This window comes from Dendropsophus ebraccatus, chromosome 4 (assembly GCF_027789765.1).
Source record: "Dendropsophus ebraccatus isolate aDenEbr1 chromosome 4, aDenEbr1.pat, whole genome shotgun sequence".
NCBI lineage: Eukaryota > Metazoa > Chordata > Amphibia > Anura > Hylidae > Dendropsophus > Dendropsophus ebraccatus.
Window position 1 is genome coordinate 144,712,192 of NC_091457.1, and position 24,056 is coordinate 144,736,247.

Here is a 24,056-nt window from a genome sequence, read left to right on the forward strand (position 1 = left end):
TCCAATCTGATACAGTGCTCTCTGCTGCCACCTCTGTCCATGTCAGGAACTGTTTAGAGCAGTAGTGGTTTTCTATGGGGGTTTGCTTCTGCTCTGGACAGTTCCAGACATAGGATGCGTGCACACTAAGCAATTCTAGCTGAATTTTAAGCGGATTTCGCAGCAAAATGTGCACGGAATCCGCTTGAAAGTCCGTCCGTAAAAAGGGAACATTTCATTTTTCTGTTGTGTTGAATGGGCTTTCTGCTCATTCGTTCACACAGCGGAATTTATGTCAGGAAAATTCTGTCACGAATCCGCGTTCTGCCCAAAGAAGTGACATGTCACTTCTTTGAGGGGATTCAACTAGAGGAATCCTATAGAAGTCAATGGGGCTTGTATTCTGCCTGAAATTCCGCTTGAATTCCGCGCAAATTCCGCTCGAATTCCACAGAAAAGGGGTGGGTTCACACTACGTAATCTGCGTGGATAAGCTCACAGCGCCACGCATATCCACCTGTGCCATAGATACCATTCTATGGCTGGGCCGATTCCACCGTCCGCTGAAAGAACTGACATGTCAATTGTTTCGGTAAACAGTGTAATCCGCCCAGCCAAAGAATGGTGTCTATGGCACGGGTGGATATGCACGCCGCTGTGAGCGGGTACGAGCAACAGAATCCGCTGAAACATATCTGCACGGATTCCGTAGTGTGAACACACCCTAGGAGAGGAATTTCAAGCAGAAATCTTTCCTCTTCAATTGCTTGCGGAATCCGTGAGAATTGCTCAGTGTGCACATACCCATAAGTGGCAGTAGACGGCACTGTGTCAGACTGGAAAGAATTTGTTTTCCAACCAAGGATCAGTGGAACACCTGAGGCTCCTTGGATCCAAGTCTGGAATTCCCAGTTTAAAAAAACCTGTGGTCTCTTTAAAAGAGGCCAATTGTCGTGGTCTATTGATTTAACCTTCCCACTAGGTGTCAGAATTATCTTGCAGATTTTTGAAGCCAAAGCCAGGAATAGACTATAAACAAGGAACAGGTCATAAAGGAAAGACTGAGATTTCTTCTCTTTTCAAATCCATTCCTGGCTTTGGCTTCAAAAATCTGTCAGATAAATCTCTCTGTGTAAAGGCACCATTAGTTTCAGCACCTAATATGCTAGTTAACACCTAGCCTGTCAATTGGACAGTCAATTCTTAACAGACTATATGGCCCATTGACGGCTATGAGAGGGTAACTGCCCATTTGTTGTAGTCTATAACTTGTCAGGAGAGTGGGGACTAAACCAGAGTACACATTCCCTTGAGAAGTGAGCAGTGGTCATTGCCCAGCTGGCGGTCTAGGCCCACAATAGAATAATCACTGCTGAGGCTAATATCACCAAATGCTAGTGAATGGGAGGGTGAAAAAAAAGCAGATAATACATTAGACCTTATTAACCTTATTTTATTTAGTAAAAGTATAAAGAGGGATAATAAGAACTTTGCATTGAGGTGACTGAATTTGGTTTGGGTTTGCTCCACCTTGTGGTACTCTTGAGTTCTTGTCGGTGCCACAGATATAAAGCTAAGAAGGCTTTGTAAATCCAATATCAGATGAATCAGTGTAATCTAATTCTATGGATTATGGAGAGACCATGATGATTTTTAACCACATTTTTTTCAAACAATTTATAAAATAGTAATTGACGTCTTTCTGAAAAATCTCGTTAAAACTAATTATTTTTCCCCTGAGGAAGACAGGGATCACAGTTTTTAAAGATGCACTAAATATATAAAGCACAAAAATAAATTTAAATTTGACAAAACAAAATTATTTACTGTATAATAATACTCAACAATTTCTATATTTGCCTTCATCATAAGACCTCCTCCTCCTCTTCCACAAAAGTATCTCCCCCCCCCATCTTAAGTAGGATTTCTGGGTCTCTATTCTTGAGATTGGGGCGAGGGCATAGGTTGAAGCTAAGGGTCCTATTCCACGGGCCGATGGGGGCTCGATCAATAATGTAAACAAGCGCCGATCTGCTAGATCGGCGCACGTTTACTGGACCTATTCCACGTCCCGATAATCGTTTAGCGAGGGCTGCAGGGACATCGTTACCGATGTCCCTGCAGCCCTTGTTTAAACAACCTACTTTACCTATCCATGCTGCAGGTCTTCTGCTGCACTCTTTCTTCCGCTCCCGCACGCAGCAGCAGCTTCGGAGCGGCCTGTCTGAACTGGCGCGGTCCCGGCCAGTGATTGGCTGAGCGGTCTGTCAGCTTAGACAGGCCGTTTCAAAGCTGCAAGTTTCTGATGGTTTCGACATTTAATGCAACTTTCTTAAATTCATATAGAGGCCTGTCTGAAATTTAGCACTTTTTGAAAATGTAAGAATAGTGTCAAAATGTAAAAAGTGACAAAGAAAGTTGGTGTTGTCTTCGTGGAGACATATTTGAGAGATTTTTTTTTTTGTTGTTTTTTTTTTTTTATAAAGGGGTACTCCGGAGAATAATGTTTTTAAATCAATTGGTGTCAGAAAGTTATACAGATTTGTAAATTACTTCTGATTAAAAATTGAGTACTTATCAGCTGCTGTATGTCCTGCAGGAAGTGGTGTTTTCTTTCCAGTCTTACACAGTGCTCTCTGCTGCCACCTCTGTCCATGTCAGAAGCAGTAAGAAATCCCTATAGAAAACCTCTCCTCCTCTAGGCAGTTCCTGACATGGACAGAGGTGGCAGCAGAGAGCACTGTCTCAGACTGGAAAGAATACACTGTTTCCCGCAGGACATACAGCAGCTGATAAGTACTGGAAAACTTGAGATTTTTTTTTTTAAAAAAAAGAAATTATTTACAAATCTATATAACTTTCTGACACCAACTGATTATAAAAAATACTCTGGAATGTAACTTGTGCATATCTCACTTTACCTGGTGTAAGAAAGAAAGAAAAAATTATATATATATATATATATATATATATATATTTATTATTTTGTGTAAAGCAGTATTCACTTAAGCTTTTCCTCCCATGTCCCAAAAAAGTTAAAAAGACCGACTTAAAACCTTTAAAGTTTGCCATCTGTCCTCTCTTTACAGTTAGCCATTAAAAAGTATCAGTAAGCGAGGACTCATACTTTTTATCTTTTTTTATCTACTGCCTAACATGGTACAAAGATATTTTTTCCTTTGACTTCCACGCCGCAGTTGTCCTTAGTTATACTGAAGTCAGTTCTCTAGTTTGAGGAGCCAGACAACAAACTACTCTCTAAAGATGAGCCGGGAAACCTCACATTTTGCTGCCAGGAAAAAGTCCTTTTACAGAGGTGTACCCAGGGTCTCTTGTATAAGGAAACTGAGATTAAAACGCTTTAACCTTCTTTGTTTGATAAGATGGTCACCTAATAAAGATAATAACCTGTCTGAGATTTAGAGGGTAATCTGTTCAGACAACAAATAAAAAAAACACCACATTTACAGTTACAGAAGTTTTCATTAAATAACAGAATATTTTTTCTTATAGTGTTGTGTTACATGGTTCCTCTTTTATAAATATGGATGAATAAATTGACAACTGGGTGTTACCAATTTGGTGCGTGTCTCTACACACATTGACACTGTCCAATCAGTGCTGAGAGCATCAAACGGTAGTGGGACACGCCTTTTTGTCTCTTTGTAAAATGGGAGTATTGACACCTTGTTGTCAGTTTATTCATAACTCTTCAGAAGAGGAATGACGCGAGGTAGTGGTAAAAAAATATATGTTCGGTAATTGTTATTTCATGGGGAATTATAGTAGATACTAAAATGGTGATAGATTCTACTTAGGGTACAGTAGCTTCACACGTACCGGATCCGCATTGGATTTCACACTGTGAGCTTGGAGTGAAATCCGCTGCGGATCCTGGTAGTGTGAAGGTCTATGGGGTTACATATCTGCGGATATGTAAGCCGGCCCCTTTAACCCACCCCCCCACCCCCCGCCACCCGCCCGGAGAATACATTACCTGCTTGGCGCCGCAGCTGTGTGTGAGGCTCCCGGCTCCCCATCAGCCAATCAGCGCACGGCAGCACTGATTGGCTGATGGGGAACGAGGGGAGCCACTGCAAACTCGCATTGTGAAATCCGCTGCGGATCCGGAACGCGTGAAGCTACCCTTAGGTGGCATTTAGGGTATGAGGAATTCTCACGGATAACGTGCAGCAGATTCCACCGCTCTCCCCCGCGCTCTCTGTCTTGACTGTCCACCTGTACCATAGACTCCATTTTATGCTCGTCAGATTCAGCCGTCCGCCCAAAGAATTGACTTGTCAATTCTTTGGGTGGACGCGGAATCTGCCCGAGCATAAAATGGAGTCTATGGTACGGGCGGAGAGACAAAAGCAGCGGAATCTTCTGCAAGTTGTCAGCGATAATTCCTCGGTGTGCACATACCCTTATACACAGGCACACAACGGTAAATTATTCCTCCTTTGCACTCTGCTGACATACCTGGAAATAGCGTATTTTAAAGTGTTACCACTGTCTTGGAACGTATCAATATTCCTGTCAATACTGTGTCGGCTCCGGCATATACAGTAATCAGGGGCTATAGATTAGTAGCCGTGGCGGCAGATCATTTTTTAACAAAAACTGCTGAAGGGTGTAGAAGCCATTAAATGACTTCTTTGGTGGCTTTTAACAGGTAATTTCTTTTTACCAGTTGGACACTGTGTGCACATGGATACTGCCTGCCTGGAAAATACATTGATTTATGAGTGGTAGATGAACTATGGTTTATATAAATGATAGAAATGAGATTTCGCCACATACAACGTTGTAAATTATTACATTTAAGGACAATACTCTGCTTTTTTTTTATATCTTGGGCATCTAGTAATAGATGGCCATATGCATAAAATAGCTGTTGGCCAATTTACCATGAAAGGGAGGGGGGGACCAAATAGTAAGTTTTTCTCAGTGTAGCTTTGAATGGCCTACAAGACTCACCTATTGGCATTGTACCATTCAGTACTTCTTTAGGAACTTTAGTACAACTCTTCCTATTGTAAGGCAAAATGAGTGTCTACTATGAGTGTTCCTAATACGTGCCCCAGCTTCAGTTCAATGTAAGGCTATGTTCATACGATGTACAAACAACAGCAATTCTTTATTGAAAGGTTGTCATTTAACGGTAAACTACGGCCGTTATAAGGCTATGTTCACACTATGACGTGGCTCCATTAGAGTCAATGGAGTCGCATCATAGAGGTGCGGGGGTTTCCTCCCACTGCTGTCGGGCCGGCCTACCTCCAGTGCTTCAACCCGGCCGGTGCACGGGAATAGAACGGTCTGCGCTGTTCTATCCATGTGCAAAACTTAAAGGAGAAGTCCGGCGAATATTTTTATTAAAGTATTGTATTGCCCCCCAAAAGTTATACAAGTCCCCAATATACACTTATTATGGGAAATGCTATTTTCCTTGCACTTACCACGGCATCAAGACTTCACTTCCTGGATAAAATGCTGATGTCACTTCCTGGATAACATGGTGATGTCACTTCCTGGATAACATGGTGATGTCACGACCCAACTCCCAGAGCTGTGCGGGCTGTGGCTGCTGGAGAGGATGATGGCAGAGGGAATGCTCAGTGTCCCTCCAGTGCCCTGTGTCATTCAGTGTCCCCCTGCCATCATCCTCCCCAGAAGCCACAGCCCGCACAGCTCTGGGAGTCAGGTCATGACATCACCATGTTATCCAGGAAGTGACATCACCATATTATCCAGGAAGTGACATCATGTTATCCAGGAAGTGACATCACCATGTTATACAGGAAGTGACATCACCATGTTGTCCAGGAAGTGACATCACCATGTTGTCCAGGAAGTGACATCACCATGTTATCCAGGAAGTGAATCCTTGATGTAGTAGTAAGTGCAGGGAAAAAAATGCACTTTATAAGCATTTCCCGTGATAAGTGTATATTGGTGATTTGTATAACTTTTGGGGGGCAATACAATACTTTAATAAAAATTTTTGCCGGACTTCTTTAAGTAAAAGTACTAATGGTACATTTGCTTTAATGTTCATGAACACCATTGTTTGTACAGCGTGTGAACAGAGCCTAAAAGAGAACGTGACTTGGACTTATAAATCTGCCCCACTGTGTGCACCGCAGGAAACAAGGCCTTTTCCCTGATAAACACCTTCAGCATTCTAGGTACAACCATTGCCTTATTTCCATACAAGTAACAACCATTTTGACACTTTGAAGAATCTCATTTACTCTTTGTTAAATACAAATGACTCTACATTATGTAAGGCTGAATGCTTATGGTGCAGCTGAGACAAATTCACTGAAGCAAATCACACAGAATAAGAAAAGCTAAGATCAATGGCAGCAAAGGTCAAAACCTGCATGCTTTGGTTTACAAGACGAGAGCGGGTCGGGAACATTTCATAGGAGACATAGAAATGGACGGAAAGGGGAAAAAATGACTCCAGATCCCGATACGGATATGTCAGGAAAGCGTTTTTAGCCTTTATTTTATAGCAGCCATATTGACCTTGCATTCTACGCACCTGTGGTTGCCCCAGTGCTACCCCAGCGTTCCTGACAGCAGCCAACAGGGACTAACTACATGCTTATTCTTAGTGAACCGTTAGGTATACCATGCCAGCCATGACTACATGGAAACACATGGCCCCTGTTCACCGCCCCACTCTCCACTCTGTTATCCTGTTCCATTAATATATATATTTTTGTACTAGAGAGACTATAGCAATATCAGCATATCAATGTGGGCATACTAGCATACTCTCGTGAGTACTGTATATCCTCCTGTATGTCTGGACCTCTCCTATGTGAGGCGGAAAAGTTAATGGTCGGAAGGTTACCAACTTATCTATGATAAAATTAGTAAAATTTTACAAAGTTAAAGGGGTTATCCTAAGAATAAAATGTACCACCTAGTCCTATGATCATATTCATATTGGATCCATTTGCTGGGACTACATTGATCATGAGTACCTTTACCTCATGAGAATCAAGCATTTGGTCAAGCATGCTTGCTGCTGCTCCACTCGCACTCTGCGGTAGTACCAAAGATAGCCTAGCACTGTACTTGACCGTCTCTGTTTACTCTCTACAGAAGTAACAAAGATAGCCAAGTACTTTACTTGACCTTCTCCATTCACTCTTTACAGAAGTACCAAAGACAGCCAAGAACTGTACTTTACTACCTTCTCCACTTACTTTCTACAAAAATACCAAAGATAGCCAAGCACTGTACTTGGTCTTGTCCTCTAAAGTAGTACCAAAGATAGGCAAACACTGTACTTGGTCTTGTCCTCTAAAGTAGTACCAAAGATAGGCAAACACTGTACTTGACCTTCTCCATTCACTATATACAGAAGTACAAAAGATAGCCTAGCACTGTACTTGACCATCTCTATATACTCTCTACAGAAGTACCAAAGACAGCCCAGCACTGTACTTGATCTTCTCCACTCCCTGTTTACAAAAGTACCAAAGATAGCCAAGAATTGTATTTGGCTTTCTCCATGCACAGTCTACAGGAGTACCAAAGATAGCAAACTACTGTACTCTACCTTCTCCACTTACTCTCTACAAAAATACCAAAGACAGCCCAGAACTGTAATTAGACTTGATCTCTACAGTAGTACCAAAGAAAGGCAAACACTCTACTTGACCTTCTCCACTCCCTCCCGAAGTACCAAAGATAGGCAAGCACTGTACTTGACCATCTCCATCAGCCCCATAGATCATATATGTATCACTTATCACATAGTTACTTTTACACAGGTCACAGAACATGCCCAAACACACTAACTTCACTCTATCGTAGAAGTTAATGTACATCTTCATTATACAGGTTTGTATGGCTCATATGACTGCTCATTACTCTAAATGTTGTAGACAGCAGCTCAGGCAAGATGGACACATCCATAATCATTCAGAAGATAAAATTAAGAATTAAAATTGATTTGAAAATATACAGATAAGAGAAAAAAATCTCAGTACTTTTTTAAAATTAAAAAAAAAAAAAAATTCCCTTGAAGTGAAGTCATGTGACCACCAAACAAGAGAATACATGCTCGCCGTAGGCACAGGTGTTCTACTGTTGAGTTGTCGACACCACTGCGAGACGTTATAACACATAATTGAAACAAAGTATTCGGTGTACCTTGGCTTTCCATCAGGACACCTTCCGTTCATTTTAATGAATTCTACGGCTTTGAAAATATTTTTATGAAAGTATTATACGCTCCCATTCCAAGGATAAATAGAGACGCTCTGTCCTTTCAGCTCTCGTCTCACCTCCCTCTAATTGCCATTTTAAGCAGCGTGTTGTCGTAACTCCCACAGTGGTAAATATCTATACAGCATCCCCTATGTTCTTAACTATTATGTTAGCCATTTCACCCGCTGATCCTTTTGTCTTGAACAATGCCTGCTCTTCCTACATCAAGGTTTTTTCATATATACATTTTACGCAGCACCTTTATCGCAGGGTTTAAAGGTATTTGTCAAAGTTATGTTCGACTGATCCCTTTAATTCTTTGTATATATACTAAATGAACAATGTGTATCAATGTGCTGGTACTTATATCGAAGGCCGAGTCCACATCTGCACTGCCGACCCTATTCTTCTCTTTGGGGGGGGGGGGGGGGGTACAATTCAAGCTGTGATGGATTCATCACATAATGGGCGCCAACAGCACCCACCGGACATCTTTGACTTATGGTTGGGTCTATCACTTTTTGTCTCATGCTTGGCATTTAAATACCGGTGGCTGAAGAAGTTGGATGCAGCCCTAGTGAGTCCGAGAAAACATGAATGCAACCTATGGGCTGCACCCAACTTCTTCAGCCACCAGTAATCGAATATTGAGCATTCTGGTTTGGAGAAACCTGAGCAAGCTTGAGGCTTGCTCATCTCTACCGTGCATGGAGCCTTTGAGATTTAGATATATACATGGAGCTTATGCAGCTAGTATGAGTTCACATGACATTTTTATAATAGTGGTGGTTTTGGTGGTTTCCTTACAGGAGCCACCCCTTGGCTGGGTCCTTCCCGGAGGGATATCTGACTAGTCCTGTGTTTCCAGACTCTTCGATGAGGCTCCATGGGTTCTTCTTTTGCAGATCTATACAATGGGATAAATGTGTGTTCATGCTACGCGAAATTAAAGGACAAGTGCCATGAAAAGCTTTTTCCCAGTAATTGAAGCACATTACAAAGTTATATAACTGTGTAATGTGCTTCAATCACCTATCTGCCCCCCTTCCCTGTCTTTTCCCCCCTCAACCCCCCACCAGGAAGTGTAAGAAACTCACACAGAACTAATTACTGTCGTCACCAAGCTCTTCTCTCAGCTTCTTCTTGTGACGATAAGTCATCAGCAGGAGGGCTGGGCTAGCTCCTGTTACACCAGCCTCCCCCTCCCCTGCCTTGTCAGGTGACTCAGCTTGCTCAGCTCTGATTGGCTGAACAACTGCAAGCCATCTGGGTCCATGTCACTTGCTTATCTTCCCTAGTGACATGACTCCTTCACTCACTGAGTCTACTCGGCAGCAGGAGAGAGTATGAGGGGAGGCTGCCTATGTGCTGGGAGTCTGTCAGGGAGAGAAGATAAGCAAGTGACATGACTTGCAGTTGTTCAGCCAATCGGAGCTGAGCAAGCTGAGGCAGATAGGTGATTGAAACATATTACACAGTTATATAGCTTTGTAATGTGCTTCAATTACTGAGAAAAAGCTTTTCATGGAACTTGTCCTAGCTATGTATCCCTTAAAAGAGTTGTCTAGAAAAAAATTAACTTATCCACAGGATAGGCTATGATTAGTTGAAGTCCTACACCCCCACCGATCAGCTGTTCGTTGCCCACACTACAGGGAGAAAGGGACCAGAAACAGTTGGCTCAATACTCCCTGTAGTGGTGGCAGTGCATTATTGCAGCTTTGAGTCCCATTAAAGTGAATATAAGTCGAGGCTGAAGTATCCCCCCGACTATAAGGAGTATGGAGCCAACTGCTTCCACCCTCTTTTTTTACTGTAGTGGGGGATGGGGGGGCAAGGTGTCTATCAACTCTGTAGATAAGATATCTTTTTTTTTTTTTTTGGACAACCTTTAAGTTTTTTTTTACACAGTGTACATTTTAAAATGTACATTCGAGCACTGTAGTTAACAGTGTGTTCACACTGCACCATTTTCACAGATTCGGAAAAAAAAAAAAGGCAAGGAAAAAAAAAACAAGTGTACATTTTTCCAGTTTTTTTTTCTTATTTTGTAAAACTTTGGGCTGTCTACAGTAAGCTTGTTAGAGCTTAAACTTTTTGTTAGTAACTTATAACCCCTGTCTCTTATCATGTACCCTGCACGCCTCCTTTTTGGACTTTCCTTCACTTTCGAATTGCCTTTTGTATTTCGTACAAATATATTTCCACGGGGACCATATAGGTTTTCTGCGGCTAACTCCAACACAAAGTTTTCAATTTCTTCAGGGTACAGCCGGCAATTGTAATTTGTTTTGTAGGTTTCATTGGACAAAAGGGTAAAAAGATCCCACTGTATGCTATGACTAAGAATTCTTAGAGAAATGCATTAGTGTGTGTTTCTTTTATGTTTTTATAACTTTGGTATACAGAATGTCTTTTGTTTTTAAAGTGAATATACCATGAAAGTGAATGTTTTTACCTAAGATACCGATGCCGCAGTCCTTTTTTTTAACCGCAGCCCGGTTCCAGCACACGGCACAGGTCTGTTACCAAGCACCCACCTGGCCTGAAGCACTGGAGGTGGGCCGACCCGCCCCCAGTGTACAGGGCCTCTATGATGTGGCTCCAACCCATAAAAATAAGACATGGTGCCTCTTTGGGAGCAAAAATTAATATATGGCACTGTCTTTTTTCAGGGAAACATGGTAGATGTGAACAGACCTTCTCGTCTTTCAGAATGCAACTCTCATTGAGATAAGCTGAGATAAGAGACAACCATCTGGGTCCAGCTCCCAACATCCTCAGCTTTGCCGCAGCCAGGCACTTCTCCTCCAAATGGCTCCACTGACAACATATGTTGGTGGAGAGTCAGGAGGTCACTGTTTATCTTAAATAAAAAGTCAGCCAATCCAACAGAAGGCGGTGGGTTTGGCTAACTTTAGTCTAGGATGTGTGGGCCTCTATGATTTAGAAGGTTGTCTGGCTATAAGAAAGAAATATTGCTGCGGGTGGTGTAAATAAAGCAGTCATACTCACCTTCCCCAGTCCCACACCGCTCCCACTCCAATGACTCAGGTCTCTAACTTATCACCAAGCATTTCTGGTTGATACCACAGGAACTACCCAGTTTAGCCATTCACTGGAAGAGGCGGGTCACCACTGGAGCCAGTGACTGGCTGATGGCTTGGTGGGGCAGTTTCTGTGATGTTCCTATATCAGGGGACCTGAAACATTAGAGCGGAGGAGGCGAGTACGACTTCTTTTTTTACATCACCCCCGGCCATAATTAATTTTCTAATCCCTGGACAATCCCTTTCAAAGAAATATTAGAGGGATTTACATTTGGAGGGTGAAATCTACCAGTTGGATACAGTGTTTCTATAGTCTAGCTGTATTGTTGATAATTGGACCCATATGTTATACAGCTCACAAGGTCATCCTATTATGTTTCTATTAATTTATAGGATAATTGGTTTAGTGGCGCTGTTGCTATTGATCTTATGGAAACACTCTACAAACCTGCCTCAGGCCAATACATTAGACCCGTTTCCTTCAGTGCACTCGTACTTTGGTGTTGTTCATTGATTCATCTAAAATAATTCCATTAAGTTCTTTGGTACAAAGAAAAAAAAAAACATTGTCATTTATAGAAGGCCTTCAGGTTTGAAAGGTCAATTGTCATTTTTTTAAAACACTTTTTAAACTTATTTGTATCTATGGGGTTAGTGCCCCATTTCTTTCAAAAATTCAGTTTTATAAATATATCAAAATATATATTTTTTTTCCACTGTAAATTTCTATTCCTCCAGGCATGCCAAAAGCATTCACCGGCATCTTACATGTATCATGTCGTCAGGTGCAAGAAAAATACATTTACATATATTAAGGAATTCATAAAAGGACAAGGCTCTGTAATTCCGAGCGCTCGGAGAACAAGATATTGCATCTGTTAAGATGAACAGTGGCAGGTTTAGAAACACTTATGATCTCGGCACAGGTAGCCGATATAGGTCAATGAAGGGTAGACTAAATGCAAGCTGACGTTAGGCCGTAAAAGACTAGAGAAACCATAAAGTGATTCACTGAAACTGATCACAGAGTCTAAGTAGTAACAATAGTCATCAGTAATCTTCATTTCATTCTAATAGTCTGTATAGAGAGCGGAGCATCCCCTTAAAGGGGGCATCGGATTAGGGAAAAAAAACTTCTCTCTAAAGATACAGAAATAAACAGCTACATCAATTATTTGGTTTTGCATTCCAAAAGGATATGAGCCCGATCTAGGCCGCCATGCATGTCTAATATGGCCAAACAGATTTACATCAAGATTTATTGGCCGTATTGTTATATGTAGAAGGGACTGCTGGGGACAAGCTGTAAACCTTTGACTCTTCCAACATGTAGCAACCAACCAAGGGAATTCCCCATCCAGGATTCAATGTTATTGATCAGTATGATACAACAAGGGCTACTGGATTGTATTGATTGGGTAAAACCAAATCCTGGATGGCGTGTGCCATTGGCTTGTCCCTCATCTTGGAGTTCTCAACTTACCCTTAGCAAAACACCATTATGGATGACTACATCAGGAACTTTATATTAGTGACTAGTGCTGGCACTGAATCTTTGATCATGTTTTGTCCACCTCCTGCCACCTGCAACCCCAAAAATATTTGTTGTCTGTGTTGTTCAAGAGCATACCCCAATCATCTCCCACTTTGACTACTGCAACATCCAGTGTGCTCACCCATTTTCCCTCCAGTCCACCCTCAGCCCTGATATCCAAGTAATCCATCTCTCCCTTTGTACTTCCTCTGCCAATCCCTTCTGCTAATCCCTTCACTGGCTACCAGAGGGTTCCATTTAAATTACTGAAAATTACACAAAAAGTTGTTCACAACCTGCCCCCACAATATACCTTCAACCTCCAAGATACCTATCCTCATAAAATCACAGATTCTCACACCTTTACTGCTCTCTTCTTCTTATCCATCCCTAACATATCAGCCCCTCCCCAGTGGTCTTTTAACCAATTTTGTGCCCTTTGTAAAACACAATCTTAGAGTATCTAGTATGATATTCTGATTTGACCATTTAGACTGTAAAGAGGTACTTCAGTGAATAAAATATATATTTTCTTATTGAACTTTGCAATCTTACCTTAAAGAAATTGCATTTAAAAAAAGTTTTCACTGTAGAGTAAAAGGTGATGCAACCCCTTTGCTGTAACCAATGACTATGCCAGGAACTGCAGGGTTGCTCAAGCCTTGGTGCTGGAACAGTTAGATATCGTTAGTGCAGTTTCTTTTTCACTTTCTCGTATTTATCCTAGTACATTCCCTAGCATAGGAATACATTATACTTGGGGAAGCAGTCTGTGTCAGTAGAGCTGCAGCCGTAACAAAGTGGAGGCGGAGCAGAGCAAGTAGTGATTGACAGTTATTCCAGGCTGCTGTGCCTGCATTACTCCTAACACAGACAGCTTTCCCAAGTGTAATATCTATTCTAATGCTAACATGCATCAGAATAGATATCAGGGGAAAGCTCAGTATTCCTAATACTATAAGCAGCAGTTCTAGTAATACTGTATGTAACTGAGCCGGGACCAAGGCTTGTGCAGCCCTGCAGTTCCAGGCATTGCCGCTTGTGGCAGCAGAGAGGAGCAACGTCTTCCCTTACTGTTGCCATCTAATGTGAAACGTAATTCTTTACGATTTAAAATTTCTTAAATAAAGTTATGAAACAAATGTAAAAAAATATATATTTTTATTCTTCAGAATACTCCTTTAATATAATATCTGTTACAGCAGGAAAATAACTTCTTCAATGTTAAAATCTGATAATTCATTATCAAACAATCTGAAGCCATAGATACAACAGAGGTCTTGAAAATGACCAATAGCTGATCTATTTTCGGTCCATTATGACATGCTTATATCACAGGAAGGTCATTGTCAATGACCCTAGGAGACACAGCGCCCTCCGCGTGTCTATAATGGAATTGTGCTGCGGTTTACAGATCATGCGTCTTGGCTCAGTTCACATGTGCACTCGTGGTTCTGCCCAGGTTGCGTCTGCGGCTTGTCTAGCTATGTGTGTGCTTTAGGTCTTCTGATCTAACATGTCTTGACTGTAGGCAGTCTCCTGTATAAATACGTATGTCTGGCTGCACTGTTGAATTTGACTTTGCAGAAACAGCTGGTGACAAAAGCCTGCACAGTCCAGCTCCTAAAATAAAAACCTCTGACAGCTGTGTAGCAGCACGCACGATAAATGAATACGAATCCTTGTCAGTCGGAATGACCTTCGCTTTCTCTCAATATGAACACTGCATTTTGTATGCATGGGAGACGCTAAGTTGTGAGCGCCGAAGAACGGATTGCTTTGTGCCGACTACGTTTGCAATACCAACAATAATAGGAAGAATACATTTTTTTGCTAACAAGGGCATAGAAGTAAGTATCCACTTGTCTTATCTACGTGCCGACCCTAAATGTAGACTTCTGCAATTCAGCAAGTCTATACCAAGTGGTGACGTTGGTCTGTTGCATCCTGAAGGAGAATGCTTTTCCTACTGGGGATGATGACAGGATAATGGTAGACATCAGATGCTGCAGTACGTCTCGGGAAACTCATTGTTTCACACGTTGTGGTCATCAAGTTGGATAACTATGTCAATCATGGGGCAGTGGCAATACTGCAATAGCAACTGGCGAGACATGTTAAGCTATTGTCAAACCTAAGGCACTTAATTCCCTGTATTAGGGCCTGAAATGATGCTTGGATGGCTTCTATATTACACTGTGACGTATACATCGGGACCTCCATTGGATAACTCCAACCTATGCCAATGAATAGGCATGTAGTGGTATACGTCGTCTATAGACCTCTATGTTAATAAAGTATAAGTGATGCATCTTCATAGTTATCTAAGGTCTTCTATATAAACAGTCACTGTCATTTTAAAGTTCCCCATCATTTGATTGCTAATGTGTGGACTTGCATATTTGTAGGTCAGTTAATTTACCAAAAATGACTCCTTACCCCAGAAAACCAGCTCTAAACTCTTGGTCACTAAGTGTTTCCCTTTCTTACAACCTGCTATCCACTGCCTGTTGTTAAGGAAAACCTGTCTCTAGTAACAGACAGACCAAAACAAATTATAGTACATGGGGGCAGGGCTTAGCATGTGATATGTGGAGGACAAGGAAAGCGAGAGCTTGGAAAAGCCTGGACAGTATACCTGCAGGCTGAGGATGATCCATACTGTTCCTTAAAAGTAAATCAAGGCTTCCTTTTCATCTCTGACCACCCATAGATGTCAGGGTAGTCGTCCTTCGTGTAAACTGTAGTGTACTCTCTGCGATATGTCAACAGTACTGCAGAGTGGTCTCCCCCTCCCCACTCCTTTTAGCTACACTATACTTTAGCTTTACGATAACCTTTTCCTTGCTGTGACCCTGCTGCTGTTTCTTTACTTTCTTCTCCCAATGCACCTTACAAACCCAGTGCATCAATAATCCAGTCTCCCTCAACATGCCATCTATTGTGTACTGTATAAATCATCATCCCAGGACAGTGCATCCTGTTTAGTCCAGTGCATTTTCTCCAGCACTTTTACACCACTCTGAAGGGTTAATTTAAAAAAATAAATAAATATATATATATATATATATATATATATATATATATATATATATATAAAAACCAATATACACCATTATATACCAATATACTGTATAACGGTTACTATAATCAGTGCATGCTTTTGACCTCCCTTAGGTGAATGCATACCTCCAAATATATTTGGTTTAGACTAGAGATGAGTACAACTGAAGCGTGCTGCAAGTCGAATCGTTCAGCATTTGGTTACTGAAGAAGGTTCATGCAGCTGAAGAAGAAGGTGGCCGAAGGTGCCTGAAACAGTTGGATGCACCCCTAGGGAATTCTGGAAAACATGGATATAACCTATGGTCTACGACTGTATCAAAGTTTTTCTGGACTCCCTAGGGTTGCATCCAACTTCTTCAGCCAACGGTATTCAAATGTCGAATTATTGTAAATGGTGACTTAAATGAGTTCTGAGTTCTTAAACCATGAATTAGATTTATCCGTGCCCTGGCGCTGAGAAGCACTTTATTGGACCATAATACATAAAATCTTTCATGTGAAAACTTTTTGACTCTCTTGGCTTTGTAGTAAAATAACTCTTCCATGCAGCCACCTACTTTCAACACACACGTACGTATAGAAATATTGCTTATTGCAACCAAAATGTCATGTCACATCTGTCAACTTTACGGGCTCGATTCCTAGCTAATGAAAGAAGATCAGTGTTTCCAGGAAATTATTAGTCTCCTTACGAGCCCCACGTGGGCCCAATCTGATGAAGCAATGCAGCCTACCCCAGCGCCTCTTACTTTCCTGTCTCCTTCTTGAATGTGGAATCTCAGTACCTCAATTTTTTGGCTCTGCAATCGGCCATTGGTGATACGTCACCTCCAGAAGGACTATGGACTTTTTACTTTCTTGACTGGTCTTGTTGATCTGGTTTTTACTACCTTTCTCACTTTATATGTACCAGTTTCTTTGATATTATATACTTAATACCTAATAAAATTTATTTGAACATAAATATTGATCCAATACAGAAAACCACTCACTTCCTATATTACATGCTCTCCTATGAAACAACCAGCTTTATATCAATTTATAGGTTTAATGTCTTGTCTAGTCTCCTCAGTGGCCTCCAAACTACAAGCCGCCATTAAACAACCTGGTCAGATCTGAAAGAGGAACCACCAGGAGTGTGAAATTACCCTCTATGCCTATATAGAGTCCAGTGAATACACAATTATATAATATTCTTCAACATATTATTAGCTCTATGGTCTGGCAGTATGCCAATGTGTCCTTATCAAAGGGGATCTCAATGGCGCTGAACTGTGTAGCATCCAGTGGTCCCCAGGATTAGTAAAGTTTGTGGATGATGTTGTATCCAAGTACCATGCTCTTGGAATTGTGGAATATATTAACTATTAGCAAGTGACAACACGTTTCGATGACGTGACACCTTCTCCAATGACTTTTACAAAATTTATAAAGCCGTTATCAATATATTCTAATATTTGGACAAAATATGACCCATGAACTCTTGCCATGGGCCAACCCGGGACAACACCATTGAGATTGGGAAACTATCTTGACCAAGTGTTCTTCTCCCAAGAAGAGAAGTTGAGCCAAGTTCTGAGATAATCGAAGACTTATGGTGGTTGGTTTGCCCTGTGGTACAACCTACCAACTCAAGCTGATAACAAAAAATCTGTCAGTATATTATTGCCCCACAATATGAACACAAAGTTTTTTATTATTTTCCTTAGAATAAGCTTATAATTAGGCAATGCTTACCCAGAAAAAAACTACTAACAAAACCCTTGTGTGGTAGATGTCAATCGTCTCCTTCAAAAAAATTTCCCTTGAAGATATAGTGTAAAAAATTACCTATCCAAGGCTATAGGAGGGGAGGAAAGGACAAAGGTCAGCATGATCCCTATCGATTTCCAAAGGACAGATTTATGGTGCGGCGTTACTTATCAAATAACTACATTACCTTTTTAACCATTAGTAAGACAGTCAGGTTTACAAACCTCTCCAAGAATTATCTAAAGTGTCTTCTGACGTAAAAAGCGATAGATCTTGTCCCCGAGAAAATGTACAATCCATAATGGTTAAGTTAGTAACTACAAAGGACGGCTGCTGAGAGTGCGGCCCATTGGGACTTATAAGAAATTGTTTCTTAACCTTACACATAGAGTATAATTATAGGCTGATGTTCTTTGCTCTACCGTAGAAGAACACATATATTGCTAGGATATGGCATCACTTCATGATTGATGTCTACTTAAACTACACATAAAAGGTAAAAAATACTCTTATGTTACCTACAATTCAGTAATTTATCATAGCAAAGACCAACGTATGAAATAAGAGAAGCACTAATCCGGGGAAGGCAAAAGGGAGGTGGCAATTTTCCTTCACCATACATAAAAATCCTTCCCAACTCCAAATCTGGCAATCAGAATTAATTCCTAGATCAACAATCCTTCTTCAGATCTAGTGATCATAACCTGTAATATTATTACATTCAGAAATATATTCAGGCCCCTTCTTAACTAGTTTACTGAGTTTGCCATTACCACTTCCTCTGGCAGAGTTCCATGGTCACACTGCTCTTACAGTAAAGAACCCCTATGTTGTTTCCTCTAGATGTATAAGATGACTCCTTATGAAAGGTATAAGTTCAAAAAGATCGTAGGAGATAGCTCTACATTGATTATTTGAAATATTTTAAGGGTGCGTTCAAACGTACAGGATCTGCAGCAGATTTGATGGCCCAGATTTGAATTGCTTTGGATCTAAAACTTCAAATCTGTGCCATCAAATCTGCTGCAGATCCTGTACGTGTTAACGCACCCTTAAGGGGTTTTCTTTGAGAAAAAAATAAGTTACGTGTCTCACTTCCCCTGCTTCCCAACTGCTGCCACTATCAAACTGCTCTTCTTCCTATTTTTGATGATATTTTATGTCCACTCAGCCAATCCTTTAGTCTGCTAAAGGAACAAAATGTCATCAGAAGGAGGAAAGAGAAGATTGCTGCGGGCCTGGCACGCTTAACAGCTGCAGCAGTGAGGGAGCAGAGGGAGGTGAGTATACAGGTTTTTTATATTGAGTGCACAGGGAGGCATGTAACCTTAAAATGTTTCCATGGAAAACCCATATAAACTAGATAGATAGAATATAGACAGAAATATATATATATATATATATATATATATATATATATATATATATATATATTTGTATACTATACTTTATTCTACTCTATAAAGGATGCTTTAATATAAGGCGCTACACAGAGCATCCTCCAACGTAAAGTTAACTCTTGGTCCAAGACTATGCACAATTACTAATTACATACTTGTAGAGTAAACGCAAAGAATTTTACTGTATCTGTATCCCTGCAGGTTAATAACGGTGCACTCCAAACAGGAAGTTTTTGATAACAACATTACATTTTAGAATGGCTATTTATACTTTCACCTAATATAATATTCCATGTGACATCACTAAAATCTAGCGTTATTCATGGTTCACCGTCTGCAGCGTCTTAGGGTCGTTATATGTAAGGTTTATCTATTTTTGTTATATTATTAATCATTCTTTCCAGTTATCGTAATGACCTTGAACTGACCGCCACACATAAGTGCAAGTTAATTATAAAGCAGCCACATATGCGTGCATTTCTTATTATTTTAGGTGCTAGGAAGAAAGTTCTTTTTACACTTTTTGATGCTCATTTTCTGTAGCATATAACTTAAGTGTCATAGTCCGCATTTTATTAGGAAAACAATTATACTCAAGGTGTGTTTCAAGACTAAGGGTGTGTTTCAAGTGAGATATAGACTCCCTCCCATAATTTAAAAAAAATGATACTCACCTCCTCCCTGATCTTCCAAAGCTCCCAGTCTGACTTCATCCAGTCCCTGGTTATTACTACTATTTTTTGCTCCCAAAGCAAGTCACCTAAGCAGGGGCTGCCTTTCTTAGCCAATCATCAGGGTACCCTTTAGATCGACCATCTCAGAAGCAGTTACGAGTGGGAAGTGGATGACATCTAAGCAGGAGTTGTGAGGGATCAGGGGAGGTGAGTGACTTATTTTTATTTATACACTATATATATATATATATATATATATATATATATATATATATATATATATGTTAAGTCTCTGGACAACCTCTTTAAAGTAATATACGGCCGCAGTGTTTAAAAAAAATCCACTGCAGGAATTTAGCATAAAATTATGGCGGTCATTCAACATTATTTGTGGCAGTCATGGGACAATGGCTCCCATTTGCAATTAAGTGACGCCCGTGTTGTTGGAACATAGGATAAAGGCTATTTCACACACAATTTTCTGCTTGTCTTTGTGCAAGACAAAAAAAATATTTAAGGGAGGGAATTAAAAAAAAAAAAATAATAATAATAATAATAATAATAAAAAAAATATATATATATATATAACCAAATCAAGGCTGCTGGGGCACAATGGCTTTGCGAGCAGCTGAAAGGCGGATGAGGACAGCCATTTCAGAACATTTTTGCTTCCATCACATACTTGCTGCTGTGATATTGTGTATAATAAGCAGCTGTTTAGTTGTCAGATATGAAGGAAATGTAACCCTGACTCGTGCGGATCACGTATTACCGAGCTATTCTGTAATTTAAAAGCTGCTAGAAGTGACTCCACACTGGCAGCTACCATTTAGTAGATAGAACAGCACTTTATATCTATGGGTTGTGTGTGGGGAAAGAGGAGCACTTGGGGACATGGTACTCAAGTAATGACACAGAGCAGGTACTTATTAGACAAACATACTATTTCAATAGCTTTACATAGAAAGCAATGAACATTTTACAGAAACGTGACAAAGCTATGTGGTCAATTACTAAGCTATAAGAAAATGTGGACTCATATGCATGCTGCAGCCACAACTTGGGAGCATGACTTTAGGCCCTGTGCACACAATGGATTTTTCCATTCCATTATATTTATGGCCTACATGTATGATATAAACTTTGGACACATAATTATCCTTATTTGACTGAACTAATCAATGTCCTGACTACCCAAAGTTGACTAAGTATCTTTCCCATTGTGGACATGGCAACACAGGTTGTCAATTAGAACAATAAAGCCTAGGGGAAGAAGAATTGATGCAGACTTTAGTCCAAGTGGAGCTCATTGTTTTCATGTGCTTTACCTATATTTCCATCAAACATAAAGTAATTTGTGGTGTGCTGTGCGTGGTTTTGCCGTCTGGTTCTCGAGTGCCATATGGCTGTGATGTGTAAACCAACATTTAAAGAGAAACTATCAGCAGTTTAGGAGTATCTAACTTGCTGATATCTCCCTACGGCACTCGGGGCTCTGAGATTGAAGTGGAGTTTGTAACCTTCATCCTCTGCGCCATTTCTATAATAATAGGAGTGTAATGCCTATTCCAATAAGCACTGGGAGTGGATCGGTGCACTGGGGGCAGTAGTCCTACCCCCAGTGCATCAAAATTTTTATACCGCATATGGATTAAACTCCTAATATCATGGTGCAGAGTATGATGGTAAACTTACCTTCATCCTCAGAGCCCTGTGCGCTATAGGGAAATATCAGCAGGTCAGATTCTTCTAACCTGCTCAAAGTTTCCCTTTAACACTGTGTCAATATTTATTACATAAAACGTTTTTGTTCAAAAATTTTGCGATAGGTGGCCCCCTAGCAGTAATGGTATTTTATTTACCTAAACTAAGGCAGAGGCAAGTGACAGACCTGCATCAGTGTCAGATCTGAAGGATAGCATTGGACGACATGTTGTAAAGATTAAGGCTATGTTCACACTACGTTCTTTTTCAGTAAACAACAGACGGTGATTGCAATGCAATCAGCGTCCGTTCTTTACTGCAGGGGCGACATTGCATTGAAGTCAATGCAATGCCGCCCGCTGTGTTCTTTAGAACGGACGTTAAAATAATGCACCCGCCTATTATTTCTGGGTGCTGTTCACAACGTAACGTGCGGCGGTGGCCGGTTAATTGATTTGCGGGAATTTGCCCGATAACGATCGAATTCGAACGATAAACGTACGTGTAAAAGCAGTGAACAATCAAACGACGAACGAGAAATTGTTCATTTTGATCTTTCAACATGTTATTAAATCGTCGTTCGTCGTTCGCAAAAAATTTGCTGAACGTTCCGTGTAAACAGTCGTCGCGCGATAGTCCGGGCGCCTGCCGCCCCGCCCGCCACCTGGCCCCCCGCTCATCCGCAGTCCCCTGCGCCGCCACCGATCGCCCCCGCCGCGACCATACGTCACCTGCTCCGCGTGGCAGGTCTTCGACATCCCCGGCTCCCCTCTTCAGTGCACTGATTGGCTGAAGAGGGGAGCCGGGAATTTCAAACGGCTCCTCTTCAGCCAATCAGTGCTCCTCTTGGATAACGTATGGTCGCGGCAGCGGGGGTGGCACCTCCCCGATCGGAGCGGCAGCGGGGTGGCGATCGGGGAGGCGCAGGGGGCTGCGGTTGACCGTGGGGCCGGGCTGCGGATGAGCGGGGGACTGGGCTGCGGATGAGCGGGGAGCCGGGCTGCGAGCGGGCCGGGCTGCGGGCACGCAATCGCAAAACGATTTTTCCGTACGATATATCGTACCGTCTAAACGCTGATCGTTATGAAAAAAAATCGTTACTCTGACATCGTTAATCGTACAATCGGGCCAATTATCGTTTCGTGTAAACGCAGCATTAGTTTTGCTAACCTGTTATAAGAAACAATCGGGCATTAATAGATCAATAGATTCCTTTACATATACTATACATGTAGGGGGAGATTTATCAAACACAGTGTAAAGTGAAACTGGCTCAGTTGCCCCTAGCAACCAATCAGATTCCACCTTTCATTTTCCAAAGAGTCTGTGAGGTATGAAAGGTGGAATCTGATTGGTTGCTAGGGGCAACTGAGCAAGTTTCACTTTACACCATGTTTGATAAATCTTCCCCGTAGTGTCATCAAAAAGGTTTTCCAGGTCTAACAGAAATGACCAGGGGGGGCAAACAATAATAATAAAAAAAAATCACCCCTCCAGTCCCTCCCAGTTCACCACTGCCACTATTCCAGAGAGCCCAGTGAAAGTGCCCTGGTGACGTCACATGACATACAGTATAACGTGACCAGAGGCAAGTAATTTGCTGTAGTGTCCCATGCACTGTGTACGATCATGATTGGATGGTTGAGTATAAGTCTATTGCTTTGATATTGTTCTTTCCAAAAAAAAAGTATGACAGGAACACCTATCAAATTAAAGAGTCCATGCTCCTGTATGAAATACAGAGTCCTGGGCCTGTAGTCAGTAGAAGTTGCAATCTTAATACAGGAGCAGTGACAAAACATGCAATTTTTTTTTTTTTTGCATAATTTGAATCTAACCCAATTATTGCCCTATTGATTCATCCATCGCTAATGCTAACAACAACTTTTCAATGATCTATTTAGCTGTGATGATGGATAATAACAAAGTGAAATGGTGTACTCTACCTTATCCGCCATAATCATCGATGATCCACCATGAATGCCTAGGATGGGTGTGAGGGTCTGAGCAGATATAAAGTCCAAAATTTGAGCAATAGCTTCCTGGTCAGTGTCATCACCAAACACAACCCCTTGAACCTTTTTGTCAGACATGAGGTCACAGATTCTCGTGATGATACTCTTAGGATCGGATTCATTCATGGTCACCAAAGCCACCCTTGGTGTCACTGACAGATTGTGGAAGTCATCTTTCTCGTGAACATCTTTGATGGCTACCTCGTCTGAGGTGCCTACCAAGATTACTGCAATGTCCATACTGGGATGTTTCTGGGCAAAGCAACCCACATAGAAAAGAATCAAGAGGCTGATTTTTAAGAAGTAGCAGGCTTCTGTAGGCCTCATCTTCAACTCTTACTCTCCCTGGAAGAGAGAAAAAAAAGAAAGAGGTAAATAAAGAAGGTTTGGTAATAATTTTATATCTTTATAATTATAAAAATACAGATTTTCAGAAATCACAAAGAAAACACACTGTCGGCATCCTCAATGCTGCAGTAATGGACTGGCCGCTGTAATGTAAAGAGCTTTGCAGTTAAGCCTTATCTCTGGAAAGTATCTTTATAAGCAGAGTCATAGTGGCCTCCTATAACCTCACAATAATGAGGATTTAAAAACTGATGTTATCCTATGGACAATTCTGTAGTATCAGGCGCAGTCATAGACAT

At 41.1% G+C, this 24,056-nt stretch overlaps 1 protein-coding gene across 1 annotated transcript in view; it reads right to left on the bottom strand.

Annotated features, from left to right (window-relative positions):
* GRIN2B (glutamate ionotropic receptor NMDA type subunit 2B) overlaps positions 1 to 23,736 on the bottom strand; it is a 244,874-nt gene extending 221,138 nt beyond the window's left edge. The window contains exon 1 of the mRNA XM_069967319.1: positions 23,341 to 23,736. Coding sequence (XP_069823420.1) covers positions 23,341 to 23,736 — 396 coding nt within the window. The remainder of the gene's footprint in view (positions 1 to 23,340) is intronic.
* Positions 23,737 to 24,056: the final 320 nt, after the last annotated feature.